The sequence below is a fragment of the Tenebrio molitor genome, chromosome 1 (assembly GCF_963966145.1).
Source record: "Tenebrio molitor chromosome 1, icTenMoli1.1, whole genome shotgun sequence".
In the NCBI taxonomy this organism is placed as follows: Eukaryota; Metazoa; Arthropoda; class Insecta; order Coleoptera; family Tenebrionidae; genus Tenebrio; species Tenebrio molitor.
Window position 1 is genome coordinate 42,443,358 of NC_091046.1, and position 15,217 is coordinate 42,458,574.

At 45.9% G+C, this 15,217-nt stretch overlaps 7 protein-coding genes across 7 annotated transcripts; 4 read left to right on the forward strand and 3 right to left on the reverse strand.

Moving 5' to 3' along the window:
* Positions 1-43: 43 nt before the first annotated feature.
* On the forward strand, positions 44-1,295 carry Rrp42 (exosome complex component Rrp42). Its single transcript, XM_069049412.1, has 5 exons — positions 44-221; positions 270-466; positions 514-679; positions 737-916; positions 968-1,295. Exons 1-5 carry the CDS (start codon positions 174-176, stop codon positions 1,232-1,234), a joined length of 858 nt encoding a protein of 285 aa, XP_068905513.1. The 5' UTR covers positions 44-173; the 3' UTR covers positions 1,235-1,295.
* Positions 1,218-3,242, reverse strand: Rcd5 (microspherule protein Rcd5). The gene is made up of 5 exons (XM_069049369.1): positions 3,100-3,242; positions 2,961-3,045; positions 2,130-2,591; positions 1,560-2,080; positions 1,218-1,509 (listed from the first exon to the last, which is right to left on the reverse strand). Exons 1-5 carry the CDS (start codon positions 3,216-3,218, stop codon positions 1,305-1,307), a joined length of 1,392 nt encoding a protein of 463 aa, XP_068905470.1. The 5' UTR covers positions 3,219-3,242; the 3' UTR covers positions 1,218-1,304.
* Positions 3,243-3,350: 108 nt separating this feature from the next.
* Positions 3,351-4,758, forward strand: LOC138132048 (uncharacterized). Its single transcript, XM_069049377.1, has 4 exons — positions 3,351-3,477; positions 3,524-3,756; positions 3,803-4,108; positions 4,158-4,758. Exons 1-4 carry the CDS (start codon positions 3,358-3,360, stop codon positions 4,666-4,668), a joined length of 1,170 nt encoding a protein of 389 aa, XP_068905478.1. The 5' UTR covers positions 3,351-3,357; the 3' UTR covers positions 4,669-4,758.
* LOC138132088 (protein IMPACT-like) lies at positions 4,671-5,795 on the reverse strand. The gene is made up of 4 exons (XM_069049461.1): positions 5,389-5,795; positions 5,098-5,334; positions 4,852-5,049; positions 4,671-4,804 (listed from the first exon to the last, which is right to left on the reverse strand). Exons 1-4 carry the CDS (start codon positions 5,628-5,630, stop codon positions 4,711-4,713), a joined length of 771 nt encoding a protein of 256 aa, XP_068905562.1. The 5' UTR covers positions 5,631-5,795; the 3' UTR covers positions 4,671-4,710.
* A 74-nt stretch (positions 5,796-5,869) lies between these two features.
* Positions 5,870-7,876, forward strand: LOC138132028 (nudC domain-containing protein 1). The gene is made up of 3 exons (XM_069049358.1): positions 5,870-7,155; positions 7,204-7,494; positions 7,544-7,876. The coding sequence occupies exons 1-3, from the start codon at positions 6,016-6,018 to the stop codon at positions 7,814-7,816; spliced, it is 1,704 nt and encodes a 567-aa protein (XP_068905459.1). The 5' UTR covers positions 5,870-6,015; the 3' UTR covers positions 7,817-7,876.
* On the reverse strand, positions 7,806-9,162 carry LOC138132065 (epimerase family protein SDR39U1). Its single transcript, XM_069049400.1, has 4 exons — positions 9,061-9,162; positions 8,853-8,929; positions 8,118-8,797; positions 7,806-8,070 (listed from the first exon to the last, which is right to left on the reverse strand). Exons 2-4 carry the CDS (start codon positions 8,881-8,883, stop codon positions 7,873-7,875), a joined length of 909 nt encoding a protein of 302 aa, XP_068905501.1. The 5' UTR covers positions 8,884-8,929; positions 9,061-9,162; the 3' UTR covers positions 7,806-7,872.
* Positions 9,163-9,176: 14 nt separating this feature from the next.
* Positions 9,177-15,132, forward strand: vir (VIR_N domain-containing protein). The gene is made up of 6 exons (XM_069049333.1): positions 9,177-9,378; positions 9,428-10,135; positions 10,194-14,210; positions 14,262-14,667; positions 14,720-14,981; positions 15,035-15,132. The coding sequence occupies exons 1-6, from the start codon at positions 9,322-9,324 to the stop codon at positions 15,075-15,077; spliced, it is 5,493 nt and encodes a 1,830-aa protein (XP_068905434.1). The 5' UTR covers positions 9,177-9,321; the 3' UTR covers positions 15,078-15,132.
* The last annotated feature ends 85 nt before the right edge of the window (positions 15,133-15,217 follow it).

The following is a 15,217-nucleotide window of genomic DNA, read 5'->3' on the forward strand; positions in this document are numbered from 1 at the left end:
ACCAGGAAATCAGCTCTATTTCAGTAATTTTAACGGTCGCTAGGTTGGAGTGCTTGCTTGCTTTAAATCAAAACATTTTAGTTTGAGGTTATGTTAGGTTATGTATTCTCAGGTGATGTTTAGAAATTTGTAATTCAACCACGGGTCCATAATTCGAATATAAATTTATAAATATGGCGTTATGTGAGGCCGAAAAAACATTCGTTCTGCATGGAGTCGAGGTAAACTCTTCCCGAAGGTGACCTTGATTGTAAATTTTGAAACTGCAGGAAAACTTTCGAATAGATGGCCGCGAACGCGAAGACTACAGGCCAATGGAACTCGAAACCAATATAGTTGCTCATGCTTTCGGATCCGCCAGGTTACGCTTGGCCAACACTGACGTTTTAGTAGCTGTGAAACTTGAAGTTGATGCGCCATTTCCGGAAAAACCGCGTGAAGGAAAACTGGAATTTTTTGTTGATTGGTACTTGCTCTACATTTTTACAATAATAATAGTAATAATCTGTTCAGTTCAGCAAATGCTACTCCTGATTTTGAAGGCAGAGGAGGAGAAGACTTGGCTGTTGAAATATCAAACTGTCTAGCTTCTGCATACAAGTCCCCGCAAGTGTTTGATTTGACCAAGTTATGCATACTAAAGGGACATAAATGTTGGAAAATATTTGTTGACATTCTTGTATGAGACTTGATGTTTTAATACATTACATAATCATATTAACTGTATTATTTTCAGTTGTTGGAATGTGGTGGTAATTTATATGATGCTGTGTCAATAGCAGTAAAAACAGCTCTTTGGGATACAAGAATACCTCTAGTCAGATCTGTAACTGTTGATGGAAGTAATATTGATATGGACGTTTCTGATGAACTGCATGATTGTCAAAAGTTGGACGTTTCAGGAGCACCAATTATGGTAAAATACATAACTTGAATTTATGGTCCCAATTTGATTTTTTTATTTTAGGTGACGGTGTGTAAAATAGGGGAGCAGTGTATTGTGGACCCGAATGTTGCAGAAGAGCAGTGCTCAGTAGGCGCTGTTGTCATTGCAGTTTCTCGCGACAAATTTAGTACAGTTCTGCAGACAGGATCGGGATCGTTGCACCCCCAAACTTTACTGGAGTCGCTTCAAATGGGCCAAAAAGTTGCCCACAGACTAAGCGAAGCTCTTTCAGAAACCTTGGAAGAAGTAAAGAAAAGTGCCAACCAGGACGTCGGATTTTTGAGATAATCGTTAAGGCATAGTTTATTTTGCAATAAAAAATTAAATACACAAATACTTAAAAACCGAATTAACTATCTTAAGATGGACCGTTGTACCTGAGGGAATCGTGAATGGTTCTGATCAAGTCGTGATTCACGGAGAAAATAAATCTGAGACAAGAAATCTCTACTACCGAATTGTCGTACAGCCGCACTTTGTTGCCGGCCGTGATGGGGCGCCCGTCCACGAAAATCGGGCGGCGCCCCTCTGACGACAAGTAGAACTCTCCGGTATTTCTTAATCTGGAAAAGATAAAATAGATCAGAATAAACAAACTGCTGTATAATTCTACCTCAGAGTCCCCTGACGCCGCGATATTTTATGCGCAGGTCCTTCCAGACTCAGATCGATGTCCACGTTGTACCCTTTGGCGCACCTCCCGATTATGATCTCCTTGCTTCGCATCAAGTACCGAACCATTCTACCCCTCAGCACCGCCAGCGTCTGTCCGTCCAACTCCCCGGGACAAATCCCCGTTACGCTGTCGACCAGCACGTTCCACCTCCCCACTTCGTTCTCCAACTGTCTTATCTGCTTGATATTTTTTCTTTGCTGGAGCCGCAACTCCCGATCGAGCGCGTCATCAGGCGGATCGCTCAGTTCCGAATCTTGTATGATGTCTTCGGCGTCGTTGAACGTCATTATGGGGCGACCTGACGTCGGTAGCGGCCCCAGAACTTGATCGGGCAACAAATGGTACATTTTCAAAGTCTGCCAGTGCCGGAACAGCGCATTTGCCGTCCTCCCCGAGTAAAAAACGTCCGGATTTTGCGCCAACAACTCCGCGAACACCTCGATCGTGGGATTGGTACTCTAAAACCCCTCGTCAGCAAACTACAAACTGTTACAATATTTTTTTTACCGATTTTACTGTGTTCAAGATTTGTTCTTCGACTTGACTCCACAAGGCTTTGTCTTGCACGGCCGCGATCATGTCGGGGTGCAGATTTCGCATGGCAGACACTGCCACTCTCGACACGGGTTGGTCGTAAAGCAGAGCGTACCAGCGTTGCTGCAGTTCTTGCACCGTGAACTTGCAAGAGAATTTCGTTCCCAGGTGCACCGTGCGCAAATCGTTCGTTTGTTGGACTCCAATTATTAGAGCCAAGTCGTCGGTTGGTTTCCATCTGCCTAGATCTTTGGTAGCGAACTGATTCTGTTGGCGCCCCTTTTTGTTGCGCCTCGAACTAGTGGTTACCGTTTTTGACGCCGGTTTTCGTTTCAACTCGGGAGTGTGCGTTACGACCGGCGGATTTACAACGGGCGGAGTCGAAGGGCTCGCCACGGAGAAATCGGAATGCGACTGAGTGCGAGTTCTGCTGCTCTAAACATTTTTATTTTCATGAATTCCATTAGTGTTGTAAAAAAATGTTACTCAACAATATCCCAACTAATTTATTTCACGTAAAAACACGTAATGGGTGTTAAAAAACCCATCTCATTTTGACAGCACAGTGGTTGGTTATCTTACACAACCAATGCAAATGCTAATTCATACAGTACGCAAAAAACAACTTGACAAGAAATTTAATTAGTAAACTGCTTCACAATTGCAAGAAATATGCACTGGTCACATGCATTTACATTTAGCTTCCAGAATTATATTGCATTTTGCGTTTTGCAGAATGTATTGGAGCTGTGATAGCCTTGACAAGAGATGTTTGCACAAGATGCAAAAAACTTTATGACTTACTTTTATGGTGTTCAGTCCGGGTAATCCCAAGCTGTATTCCACCAACTCGTCATCAAACTTTTTCCTCTTGATCGAACGATTCGAGCTGAAATCCAAATTGTAAAAGTATTCTTGAATTCTTGACATAACCTCAAATTACCTTCGCCGTTTCGTCACATCGGAGGAGTCGATCAAGTGACTTTGTGAAAGCGTTCCGTACATCTCAGACTTTTCGTTGGGCGACTGCAACATTTCAGAATCTTGTAAACTTTCCATCATAATTATTTAATTAAAGTAGACAATAAACACAACAACCGCGGTTGCCAACCTTGGTTCGGTACCGTTAGTTTTAGTTGGTTGGTAGCACTGACGCTTTTGAAAGCGCTGGCTCTGTAGAAACCGCGAAAATAATATAAAGATGAGCGACGAAGTCAAATGCAGAATCAAGATAAAACGGCGAATTCGTGACAATGCACTGCGCGGAAAAGTCCAGATCGTGTCTCAAAACGTTCTTTTAATTCAGCAAGCCTACATCGAGGTAACTTTCGTGGTTTCAATCTCAAACATTTAAACGCGTCTTGCAGATCACAGGATTTGCCAGTTGCAGTTGGAAACTGAACTCATTTCGTACCAAATTTCCCAAATTTTATACCGAAGACACGATTGTAAAAGGCTTCCAACAATTTTATTACACGCGGCACTCGCTGTGTGGGGGTGAAATCTCCCATCAGCACAAGGGAAATGAATCGTACAAGTTTCAATGTTACTGGCCCTCGCGCTTACCAGGGACTTGGTTCGGAGATCACGGCAATATTGAGTATGTCGTTTGTACAAATTCGTTCCTTTTAATGCCGCTGCGTTAGGTATGTGGGCAAGGTGACAATCAGATTACAAAATGACAGAGACGTCTACACCCATTCTCAATTAATTTTTGTCAAGTGCCGAAGATGTCTAGACACGGAAAGACATCTCTTGTTTGAGGGAAGAGTCGACGTCACTCGCAACTTCTTCACGACGAAGTCCATCGGAAACGTGATCGTCACTGTGTGGCTTCCGTTGTGTGGAATTGCAGCCGGGCAGTCCATACCGGTGTTGTGCAGCGTAACCAACCATTCCAAACTCCACTTTGGAAGTATTTTATTTGTTTTAACCCGAATTGACATTTACAGGTTTGCTGATAACGAAACCGGTTGCCTCGTGTGATTGTTTCTATTTTAGAAGCGACACCCCTTTGATGGTTGTTAAACAAGTGCGAACGGACGTTTGCCGTGTTGCCCGCATGGTCAACATTCACAGGGGGAAGTATGACTATTACTCAGTCCTAGAAACCGACCAAGACACTATTCCGACCAATCAGTTTTATAAATGCACTTGTTGCCAAATTATTTACGAACTGTGGGTGTCAGTGCAGGGCGCTTTCAAGCGTTACCGAAACTTCGGGTATCCCAACGTCGACACTCCTGGAATACCCATAATAATCGGGACGAAACCCATACGAACTTTCAACACCCACGAAATAACGACAGAGATTTTTAAGAAGATGTACGAATACAACATGCCTATTCTGGTCGACGAGCTGCCTGAGGACTTCAAGCAGATCATACACAGAACAGAAGAGGAGTTGAGCAGAGACGCTGTGGATAATTTGGAGCGCCAGTTGCACGTCAATGAGCAAATAATAAACACACTGAAACAGTCAAGTTCGCTGAAAATGAACAAAACTCTTTAAACTTGTATTTACAACTTTATATTTACATAATTTGTTACATAATCACGTTTGTAAAAAACCTCCTATCATTAAAACCTGCCTTGCTGCATTGTTGATGTGTTTGAATCTGTCAGGTCCCAACTGAATGCCACCATACCTGTACAGTATTGTTTTTGATTGTTTTTTACGCGAGTCGTAACTTACCATCTAGAAACGACAACCATGACGTTGGTTGCGTTGAGAATTTCTAATAAATGCAGAACTCTTCCACCAGCATGAGTTTCACCATCATCATCACAATCTTGCAGGATTGTACCTTTAGATGTCACTATTCTATACGCTGAGATGTTGTGAGTTGCTTGAGCAATTTTTTTATTTTCCAACAAATAACTCATAAACGCTCTGCAAGAACTTTGACGTCAATTTGCAACTTGCGGTGAAATATCTTACTTTGTGTCTTCCAGTGACTTGACCTGACTTACGTGACCTTGAAAAGTACTCTTCCTATCTTGGATTATGTTACCATGTGTTACTTGCAAATAAATTTCCGTTTTTGGTTCACTCTTAACTTCATCAACATTCTCGTCAGCTTCTATTTCTGTATTGTCAATATCTGGAAGGTCACCATCTACAATCTCCTTCAATTTTTCAATCCACTGGAACAAAATTGGACTTCCCTTGTTGCTCCTGAAAGGCAATCCACATAAATAAATGTCAAATCTTTGAATCAACATTTTGTACTCGTAGATTTCGTGAAACTCATCAGAAACTTGTTGTTTCTGTTGTGAAGACAACGTGGGGGCTAAAAGCTCAAAACTTGGAGGCGCATTCGATGGATAGCCTTGATTTAAACAAATAAAAAGTTTGACGTTTGGGCTGACCTGCATGCTGTACGAATTTGTGTCAGTTTCAATATTCCAGTTGGTGTCGTAAATTGATTTCAGAGCTTCGATTTCTTCGCATTGTTCTGCTAAATTGTCCATATTTTGTCGTAATATTTACAACTGAACATAAGATACTTCAGAGAGGTTAGGTTCTCAACCATCTCAACAAACAGTGTTACCCAAACTTTTTTTCAATAATTTATTAGAAACTGTACAGGTGTCTATTTAAAGAAAATATTCACTTTCTTTTAGTTCTGCAACAAATTCTCGAAACGTTTAGTAAAGAAACAGAAATTAACGTCGGATTAGAAAAAAGTATTTGACAACATTTTGAGAACCACTGTTTCAATGTTGTTATCTTGACATGCAAAAGTTAGGTTACTTTTAACTTGTTTACATGTCTTAAGTTGATTAAAGTTTCACCGCCGTATTTAGTGGAAAGTTGTGTTATTTGTCGTTGTACTTTGTGCAGAACTTTGTCACCATGCAAGTGTCTCCAAAACTGGTAGATTTGCGCCCCAACAGATCTTTATTAAATTCGGACTTTGACGGCTACAAGTTGTCTTTAAAGCAAATTCCGACGGTTACGGAACAGTTAGGGACACCAGTAGATAGGCTAGTTCCAGATATAAATCAGTACTCGTTATTACACGCGAAACTCTACGCCCTCCATAACCATTTAATAGGTGAAAGTGGCGACTCAGAATCAGTGTATTTCATCGATAAAGAACTGAATGTGCAGAAATATTATATAGAATCATTAACAAATCAGTTCTCTAGTGAGATTGTGTGGCAGGTTCCTCTGCAAAGAGAAAGAGTTTCTGGAGATTACAATGTCTCGATGAAATTTGCGTCAGATCAATTTGCAGTTGTTGCAGATGGTGTGAGCTATCTTTACGTTTTAGACCGAGGATCTAGAGATATTGACGATAAATGGAAAATAATTTTTTCGGGGGACGTAACGGGCCCGGACCAAAGTTTCGTAATTATTGATGCAGTCTACAGAGAACTACAAAAGCCAGAGTTGCATTTATTGTTGATTAGTATTAGGCAGAGGGAGTCAAGTGAACGACATTCGTCGATTTTACATTGGATAACTCTAGTGAAGACTGATACGTGGAACCAAGTCGCTCTGAGAGAATTAACGGTGAAAGGGTTCGTTCAATACGCAAATCTGGAACGTTCCTGTGAAGCGATCTATGTTGTGAGCGACTCTGGCTGTAAATTCACCCTAGATTCCGAGAATGAAATTCGCAAAGACCAAGCAGTTGAAATTAAGAAGAAATATAAATGGACGCAAAGTAAAGAAGACGTCACGCTGCAGTTTCCTCTCCCAGAAGATGCCAATAAGGATTCAGTAAAAGTAATAACTGAAAGCACCCAAATCCAGGTTAAGTATGGAAATGACGTTTTGATAGAGGGCGCTCTGTATCAAAGGATTGACCCTGACGTAACGTGTTGGACGTTGAAGAACACAACATTGGAAGTAGTTTTGCAAAAGTGTGAACCCGGATTAACGTGGCCTGAAACCGTTGAAGGCGACAGAACGGGAGAGTACGCACCGGATCCGGCCCAAGTTGACGAGATCAGAGAAAGGTTGGCACCCCTGACTAGCGACGTTGAGGTAAAGCCGCTCGATTTAAGAGTTTGCGTTTTGATTTGAATATTTTAGGCAGCGCCGCCAACAGGAACCACTTTTAACAGCCAACAAGTGGAGGAATGCGATTTCGAATGCGACAAACTGACAATATTCGAGCGCCTCTGCAGAGATTCTCATCATGTGACCCATAAAATAAATTTAGGTTCACATCAAGTCCTCTTGACTGTCAATTTTGACAAGGAGCTACCTCTAGCGGTGGCTACAAGAAGTGACGTGGATGCCTGTATCTGGCAGCCCAAAATGACGCCAAATGATTTTTGTTTGGAGCATACGGGAACTCTGTTAGCGTTGGGATACATTCAGGTGCGTTTTTATAAATCAACAATGTTTTTTTTACCATTGTGTATTATAGGCGTCAAAGCAGCAAATGAAATTTTTTACGTGCTCTCCTGACCTGAGTTATTCAGTTATTTGCGAATCAACGAAACATCTTTTTATTTATTGTCAAAACAAGACGATTGCATCGAACGAGCTTAGAAACAGGATAACAGGGAGAAGAGTCAACACTTTGGCGCAACAGCAAGTCTACAATTTACCCTCAAATGACGACATTTTGGGGGTCTACGCCTCCAACACGTATCTGTACGTGTTGGGGGAAAATTTCATTACAGCACTCAAGTTATAATTTTTTATTTCATTTTACAACAAAATTCATGATTGATCTAATAAATAAGAGAAAAGTTAACGGCCTTTAACGATCTGTTGACATGCTGAAGCGATGTCGGGATATTTGTATTTGAAGCCTAAAGATGTCGTTCGCTTCGGTAAAACCTTCTGCCCCTGCGTCAACATATTCGCTCTTTCTTTGTTAAGTAACAAATCCAATACGAATTTAGGAACGGGTAAGAAAGCGGGCCGCTTCAAGGCACAAGCAAAAGCCTAAAAATCTTAATAAAAACGGGTTCAAACAGATTAGACAGGCATACATCAGAAAATTGCTTGTTGGTGATATTCTGTGGGGCCACGCCGTTCAAAGTACCCTCAACTTGTTGATTCCCGACGACAAATAAAATCAGTCGAATCAAATCGTCTATGTGGATCCACGGCAAGTATTGGTCACCGGGCATGACGGGTCCCCCCAACCCACAAAAGAAAGGCAAATAGAGCTGTTTGATCATACCGCCATCTCGCCCCAGCACCACTCCGCTCCGAATCGTCACTTGTCTAGTTGAGGTCCCTTTCGGCAGTTTCGCGGCGTTTTCCCATTCATGGCATAAACGCGACAGAAAATCAAATTCCGTCTCGCTACTGTCCTCATCATACTCTTTGACCTTGTCAGGTTTGTAGATGCCTACCCCTGTCAAGGTCACAAAAACAGAAGGCTTCTTTTTAGCGCTTACGATGGCGTTGGCTAAAGAAGACGTAGTGTTGATGCGCGAGTTGAACACGTTTTGTTTGAAACCCGCGTTCCATCTTTGTTTAAAGTCAAGTACATTTTGGCCGGCTAAATTGATCACAGTTGTGGTACCATCGGGAAGTCCTTGGCGGTTCAAGTCGTTCCACGTCATTCTCTGTGGACCTGGCATGCGGGATATTACGATAACGCCGTAGCCGTGAGATTTCAGCACTTTGCAAAGGTGGCTACCGATAAAACCGGTGCCACCCCCTACAATTCAAATGTGGTGTGAAATGTTTCTTTTATTAAGAGAGTCTGGACCGACCTACAAGTGCTGTGCCTAAAGCTTTGGACATTTTCTGTGACAGCGACTGGTTAATTTACTGGAGGACACATCATAACCTAAAAAACAAAAAAAATTAGTCTGCAAGGTTTTTATCCAAATTGTCGGCGTGTTTTTTCAAAATAACACCAAACGTTATGTAAAAAATTCAAATCAATAAATCACACATGAACAAAAATAAACTGTTTACATTTTAGGACAATAATTTATAAAATTAGAATTCTGTCATAATTCATCTCTGTTTGACTTGAAACAGGCCGGTTAAGCCATCTTTGTTTAATGTCATTTCCCCCAGCAATATTGATATTAATTTTATGTTGGCGCACCTGCGTGACATAACCTAAAAGTTTGTTTGTGAAAAATCTATAGCTTTTTAACTTATTGTGACTCGAATTTAACCATTGATGGACTTGTGCAAGTCATGAATTAATGAAAACACGTTTGTAACGTCATGTCTGACCCTGTCGAATTGCTATTTTTCGACACTTTCGCTCATGACAACACCGAGGTAAGTCCCTGTATTTGTGCATGCCTTACCTGACGAATTCTTCAACCAGGAACTGAACTTGGACCTGGTGCAATTCCCCAAACCCGTGTACGTGACAGAGGTGCGAATCATCCCTCTGGGGGCGCGAGTTCAAGCCGATTTCCCTGGAGGTGTCCGACTAGGGGCGACCAACCCCAGCCAGTTTCAGATCGAATTTTTTGTCAACGATCTGGGCAAACCTGGCGCTAGCACTTTTGAAAGCTTGGGCGGATTTGAGTACAACCAGAACGGTTGTATCAATCTCAATTGTGTCCCTGAAGAAACTGTCAGGAAAATCCCAACTGATGGGCTAGTCTTGAGGGGGTGGTACACCACAATCACCCTAGCTGTGTACGGAACTCTAACAAATAATATTACTGAGCAGATTATCCAACCTGTTGTCAATCCAGCTTTGCCCACACAGCCAAACACTATAGCAGATGCGCAACAGATAATTTCTGGAAGCACTATAGAGAATGAGTGGAACCAAGAAAACATCCAACCAGTTCCTATCGAGTACAATCAAAATGCGGCGTCCTACCCTCAAACGTACAATCAGACAGAGAACTACCCACAGGAGTATAATGAGTATTATAGTGAGATACCTAAAGACCCCAGGAGCTACCATCACCCACCTGAAGGTGAGTGGGACGCCAAGGTCAGGCCGAGGAGTAACGAAAACGAACGAGAGCGGGAGAGGGACAGGGAGCGGGAGCGCACGAGGGACGCAAATTACCAGGTGAGATGATTAAAATTTGAATTAGCGAGGAATGGTCGTTATGAATTTTATTTTGTAGAAAACTGGTAGCACCGAGAGGGATCACGGCCGTTCGGAAGGAGAGAGGCGAGAGCGGGACCGGGAACGGGACAAGAACTACCCCAGGTCCCGCAGCCGGGACAGAGACAGACAGTCCCGCGACTACAGCAGAGAAGTGAGCAGAGAACGAGACTGGGACCACGAACGTCCGGACTATCGCAACGACCGGGACAGGACCAGGGAGCGGGACCGCGACAGAGATCGGGACCGTTCGTACAAACACGAAGAAAATTACAGAAGATCGTACAATCGCGACGAACGAGAAGAACGGAAACGGCCGCGAACGCCCCCCATACAGTCGCCAAAGAGGCCCCACACTCCTCACGGCGAGCGAAAAGAACCGTCACCCCCCGAAGCCGACAGCTTCTCCGAAGAAGAAGTGGTGGAGAAGCAGCGAAAAGAAAAAGAACAGCGAGAGGAACCTCCACCTGCGCAGAAGAGTCCAGTCAAAGAAGCGAGAGAGACGTTGACGCCGCCGGCCGAAGAACCCGCCCAGATGGACGTCGAGGAGTTCGAGCCGATTTTGAGCGACGAAGAAATCGTGGACGAAGAGATGGACTACGACTTCGGAGCTTACACCAACAACGACGACTTAATCAAGCTGTTCAATCCAGGCGTAACCAACTTGCGTAAATTCAATAAGCCACCTCATTTCTCCGTAACGAACGAATCGATCAGCGTCGAAGAGAACCTGAAGACCACGATCGGTATCGTCGACGATTACTTCAAGTCGAGCATCACCAAATACGCCCTGGATGAGTTCACGAAACTCAACACCGAGATCAAAGAGGAGTTTATTCACCTGTGCGAGAAGTTGATAGGGACGTTCGGATGCGTCGACCATTTCTGCCAGATTATCAAACTTCGTGTCGTCTTGAAGTCGGTCAAAGATCGCAAATACAACGCCGAAGACAAGGAGTTGGTGGAGCAAATCGGCACGATCACGCAGACTCTTTTGGATTGGCTGAAAATCGCGCTCAGTTACGAAATGGCGAACATACAGGACCAACCGGTTTACAAGATCCGGCACATCAAGTGCGGCGTGAGGCTGGCCGAGTGGTGCTGCAACAGCGCCGAGTTCGTCAAGATGCTCTGGGAGTCGGGTTTCAACATCCACGAGGTTTTGTTGAATCTCTACGACCAGGAGTACATGGCGCTGTCCATAAAACTGATGATAATAAAAGCGTTGGACACGTATCTGCTGCACAAGTTCGCCATCGAGAAGTTCCTCTCGGGGAGCAGTTCTAATAACTGCCGAGAGAACGGTTTCCACGACACTCTTTGCGTGTCGAAGAACAACGGTTACAAAACTCTAGTGGAGAAGCTGCGCAAGAACCCGTCGGTCCGGTTGAAATTCGCGCTCAACTCGATCTTGAAGAAGATCAACTTGTACGAAGTCTTCCACAGGCTGCACTCCGTCCTGATGGAGATGCGCAACTGTCCGGCCGAAGCCAGTCCGGGGGACATCACCCTGATCACCAAGTCCCTCGAGCAGATCCTGAACGCCACCCAGAACGGACAGTTTGTTTTCTCCCAGCCGAAGAGATTCCTCCCGGTTTCGGCCCAGTTCGAGATCATCCGGAGCGACTCGAAGAACGTGCTCGTGGAGTATTTCCGAATGTTCGACCTGCTCCAGTGCTTCTTCTTGCTGTTGAGCTGCCCGAGCACTTTGAACTTGCCAACCGTGAAAACTCCCATCTTCGAGATAATGTCGGAACTGTTGAAGACACCTGAAGGTTTGGAGTACTTGTCCGACAACCACGAAACGCTCCACGCCCTCTTGCGGTGTTTGTTGCGGACGGACGAAGACTTGCAGTACTCGATTCAGGACTACGTCGAGATCAAGTCGCACAATCTCGGGCTGGAGGCGGCGTACAAGATCGAGGCGCTCTACTACATCGAGAGCTTGATGAGTGCGGGGCACAAGTTCGGCCACGACTGTGACGCTCTGGAAGTGGTGGACCAGCTGCACGGTCTCTTCTGCTTGACTTTCACCCACATCGGGCGCATCTGCGTGGCCGAGGTGTTGGGGATGAAGAACCACGTCAAGTGTCTGTTGCAGTTTCTGGGGGACGTGCACGTCAAAGACAAGTCGGAGACGCTCTCCAACAAGATCAAGAAGTCACCGGGGATCGCGTACATCGTTGATTTGATCTGGTGCACGGTGTCGGCCGTCTCGAACGTGCACTTCTTGGAGACCTACTTCAAGCAGATCCACCAGCTGATCGACCAGCAAGACATCTTCGACGAGGCGGTGTCGCAGAGGCTGAACGAGATCAAGGCCTACCTGAGCCCTCTGGAGGGCGCCACGCTCGGCTACGACAACATCTCGCACTTCGTCGATCTGATCGACAAGCAGATCGAGAACGTGACGTCGTTTCCGGGACAGCTGATCACGAGTCTGAGGGTGATCCAGTACTTGGGGGTGTCGCCGTACTCGGGTGGCGCGTCCGTTTTGGCCGAAAACCCGCTCGGCAACTACGTCGAGCTGAAGTACAAACACGTCATCTTGCAGCTGTTCTCGCTCGACGGCACCGTCATCCTGACCAAGCTGCTGCAGAAGATCTGCGACCACTACGAGCAACCCAGCCTGCACACGTCGGTCTTCGTCTCCCTCCAGGGCTTCCTCGTCGTCAACGTGATCGCCCCCTGCATCGAACTCCTCAAGCACATGCTGACCTACGTGATCCAGTGCCGCAACACCAACTTCAAAGACTTGACCGTGGTGCCGGTCCTGCTGCAGACCTACAGCCTCCTCAACTCGTTCCCCACCACGTCCGCCGCCTACAACCAGGCCCAGAGCGCCTGCGCCGCCATCATAGACACCCTCCTGGTCTACACCCAGCCCGTCTCGGACGAGATCCACGAGAAGGACTCGCTGAACAAGACGCTGTGGACGTTGATGTGCGGCGAGGTCATCAAGTACGTCACGTCGGCGCCGCACAATTTCGTCTCGGGGCTGCTGGTGCTGTCGGAGTTGTTGCCGCTCCCTCTCCCGATTCAGACCAGCGAAGATCTGTCGAGGGACGAAGTCGCGTGGGTCGTCAACTTGCGGAAGTTGTGGTCGGCGCATCTGCACCCGCACAGCGGCAGCACACAGGAGTTGATCAACAAGCTCTGCACGACGTCACACCAGCAACTCCTCAACCTCTTGCGCAGGGTGTGCGTGCAGCTGGCCGACTTGGCGGCGAATTCCGCAGTAATGATAGCGAGAGGGATCCTGGATTCGGTGTACAAAGCTTTGGTACCCAGCGACGAGAGCAAAGTGGGGGTGTGTAACAATCACGTGACAAGGTTGTTGAACTTCTTGGCGTGTTTGGTCACTCACGGTACCCTCAAGTGCGCCGTTCTGCATTTGATCCACAGCGGCAACGCCAAGACCGACGAGAAGTACCCCAGTCTGGTACAGATCTTCGGACAGGTTCTTAAGATCAACAACAGCAGTACCAGTCACATTCAGGCGCAGGAGTGCATCTTGAGCATAATCCAGAGCTTCTGCGACATCGAGATTACCCTCTTGCAGAGCGCCATCGACAAGAGCGAGATCACGTCGGATCTGTACCTCGCAAATGCCCTCCCCATTAAAGAACACCTTCTTAATTTTATATCGATGATTCTGGACTACCTCCAAGTGGATAGTTCGTTTGTGACGTATCTGCCGGCCGTGAGGACCTTGCTTTTGTTGACCGAACACGACTACGGTTTCTACCACCTGAGGGAACAACTGACGAAGAGAAATGACGTCTTCGGGGTCATTTTGAACAAGCTCGCCAAGAATTTTTCCAAAGATAACGCAGAGTATTTGTCTACGTTGAACACTCTGGTCGAACTGATTCGAGTTTGTTCTACCACCGAAGAGGTAGAGGCGGCGCTGTTGTACACTCCGCGAAAAATGAAGATGTCGCTGGCGGAAATCAAGGGACTTGTCGGTTGGAAGAGTGAAGAAAGCGAGCCTGAAGAGAAGCACCCTCTGGTGGCGTTGGAGGAGATACTAAAGGTGAGTGCGTTTTACAGCGAGGCGCTTGTTGGCTGACTTATTTTTTTAAAGAAATTGAAAGACGAGGAGATCACGTTTGAGAGTCTGCTGGAAGGGGTGAGCACCGTGGTGAAGTCGCTGTCGTCGGACTCGCCAGAAATGAAAGAGACTTTGGCGGAGCCGGTCCTGCCGGAGCCCGAGACCCTGTTGGTGCAATTTTCCGGCCGGTTGATCTTCAGCTCTTCGGACGTCTGCGACGAGCGCCTCACCATCCGGTATTGGCTGTCGATTCCGAACGACGAGGCCGAAAACGAGAACGTCTCGTGCGATCTGGCCGAGATCGCGCGACAGTATTTACCCCAAGACTTCAACATCGCCAGAGAGATAGAAAAACTGTGCAGGATATGTCCGTCGGAAAGCAGCAGCGAGAAGGAGAACCACGACAACGACCAGAAGACCAAAACGAAGAAGCCTTTCAGTAGTGATGAGTATTTGTAAGCGTGGATTCAGGTTTGACGGTGTGCTTGCAGTAACTCCGGTCCGGTCGAGAGGTTTTCCCAGGACTATTCAGCAGAGGTCCGACCTGTTCAGGTCGCGACCGCCCAACACTTCGAGGCCGCCGTCGCTGCACGTCGACGATTTTGTCGCGTTGGAAACTTGCGGCGCGCAGCCCACGGGGCCAACAGGGTATAATAAGTTTAGCAGGGAGCTTTTGGCATCTACGAGGATTTCCAGAGGGAGTCGAGGGAGAGCCTTCGTCACTTCGGAAAGGTCCGTGCAGTGCAGGCAGATGTAAGTTTTCCGCGCAGGGTGACAGATAAAAGAGTTAAAGTTTGTGGTTGCAGGTCTTGGTGGGGTGTAAGTCTCGTTCGTGGTCCGTACCAATAATTTTGTGTATCGTCACTCATAGTTATTAATGTTTCAATAAATTTTATTTCTTCCATTTTCGTGTTTTCTTACGAAGAATATTGACATTTAAATTCTGTTGGTGTTACTGGTCGGATTGACCTTGATTGGACAAAAACAAT

What these genes read in the sequence shown, in the direction of transcription:
- Rrp42 (XM_069049412.1), top strand. Translation starts at nt 174, where the DNA reads ATGGCGTTATGTGAGGCCGAAAAAACATTCGTTCTGCATGGAGTCGAG. An exon ending in TCGTTCTGCATGGAGTCGAG is followed by an intron (nt 222 to 269) that starts GTAAACTCTTCC and finishes TTGAAACTGCAG; the next exon opens with GAAAACTTTCGAATAGATGG. An exon ending in AAATATTTGTTGACATTCTT is followed by an intron (nt 680 to 736) that starts GTATGAGACTTG and finishes TATTATTTTCAG; the next exon opens with TTGTTGGAATGTGGTGGTAA.
- LOC138132088 (XM_069049461.1), bottom strand. Translation starts at nt 5,630, where the DNA reads ATGGACAATTTAGCAGAACAATGCGAAGAAATCGAAGCTCTGAAATCA. An exon ending in GAGTTTCACGAAATCTACGA is followed by an intron (nt 5,335 to 5,388) that starts GTACAAAATGTT and finishes ATTGCCTTTCAG; the next exon opens with GAGCAACAAGGGAAGTCCAA. An exon ending in ATGGTTGTCGTTTCTAGATG is followed by an intron (nt 4,805 to 4,851) that starts GTAAGTTACGAC and finishes AATACTGTACAG; the next exon opens with GTATGGTGGCATTCAGTTGG.
- LOC138132028 (XM_069049358.1), top strand. Translation starts at nt 6,016, where the DNA reads ATGCAAGTGTCTCCAAAACTGGTAGATTTGCGCCCCAACAGATCTTTA. An exon ending in CCCTGACTAGCGACGTTGAG is followed by an intron (nt 7,156 to 7,203) that starts GTAAAGCCGCTC and finishes TGAATATTTTAG; the next exon opens with GCAGCGCCGCCAACAGGAAC. An exon ending in TAGCGTTGGGATACATTCAG is followed by an intron (nt 7,495 to 7,543) that starts GTGCGTTTTTAT and finishes TGTGTATTATAG; the next exon opens with GCGTCAAAGCAGCAAATGAA.
- LOC138132048 (XM_069049377.1), top strand. Translation starts at nt 3,358, where the DNA reads ATGAGCGACGAAGTCAAATGCAGAATCAAGATAAAACGGCGAATTCGT. An exon ending in GGAGATCACGGCAATATTGA is followed by an intron (nt 3,757 to 3,802) that starts GTATGTCGTTTG and finishes CCGCTGCGTTAG; the next exon opens with GTATGTGGGCAAGGTGACAA. An exon ending in ACCCGAATTGACATTTACAG is followed by an intron (nt 4,109 to 4,157) that starts GTTTGCTGATAA and finishes TTTCTATTTTAG; the next exon opens with AAGCGACACCCCTTTGATGG.
- LOC138132065 (XM_069049400.1), bottom strand. Translation starts at nt 8,883, where the DNA reads ATGTCCAAAGCTTTAGGCACAGCACTTGTAG. An exon ending in TTTAGGCACAGCACTTGTAG is followed by an intron (nt 8,798 to 8,852) that starts GTCGGTCCAGAC and finishes TTTGAATTGTAG; the next exon opens with GGGGTGGCACCGGTTTTATC. An exon ending in CCAACAAGCAATTTTCTGAT is followed by an intron (nt 8,071 to 8,117) that starts GTATGCCTGTCT and finishes TAAGATTTTTAG; the next exon opens with GCTTTTGCTTGTGCCTTGAA.
- Rcd5 (XM_069049369.1), bottom strand. Translation starts at nt 3,218, where the DNA reads ATGATGGAAAGTTTACAAGATTCTGAAATGTTGCAGTCGCCCAACGAA. An exon ending in CCGGACTGAACACCATAAAA is followed by an intron (nt 2,592 to 2,960) that starts GTAAGTCATAAA and finishes AAAAATGTTTAG; the next exon opens with AGCAGCAGAACTCGCACTCA. An exon ending in CGGCGTCAGGGGACTCTGAG is followed by an intron (nt 1,510 to 1,559) that starts GTAGAATTATAC and finishes TATCTTTTCCAG; the next exon opens with ATTAAGAAATACCGGAGAGT.
- vir (XM_069049333.1), top strand. Translation starts at nt 9,322, where the DNA reads ATGTCTGACCCTGTCGAATTGCTATTTTTCGACACTTTCGCTCATGAC. An exon ending in CGAGGGACGCAAATTACCAG is followed by an intron (nt 10,136 to 10,193) that starts GTGAGATGATTA and finishes TTTATTTTGTAG; the next exon opens with AAAACTGGTAGCACCGAGAG. An exon ending in CAAAACGAAGAAGCCTTTCA is followed by an intron (nt 14,668 to 14,719) that starts GTAGTGATGAGT and finishes GTGTGCTTGCAG; the next exon opens with TAACTCCGGTCCGGTCGAGA.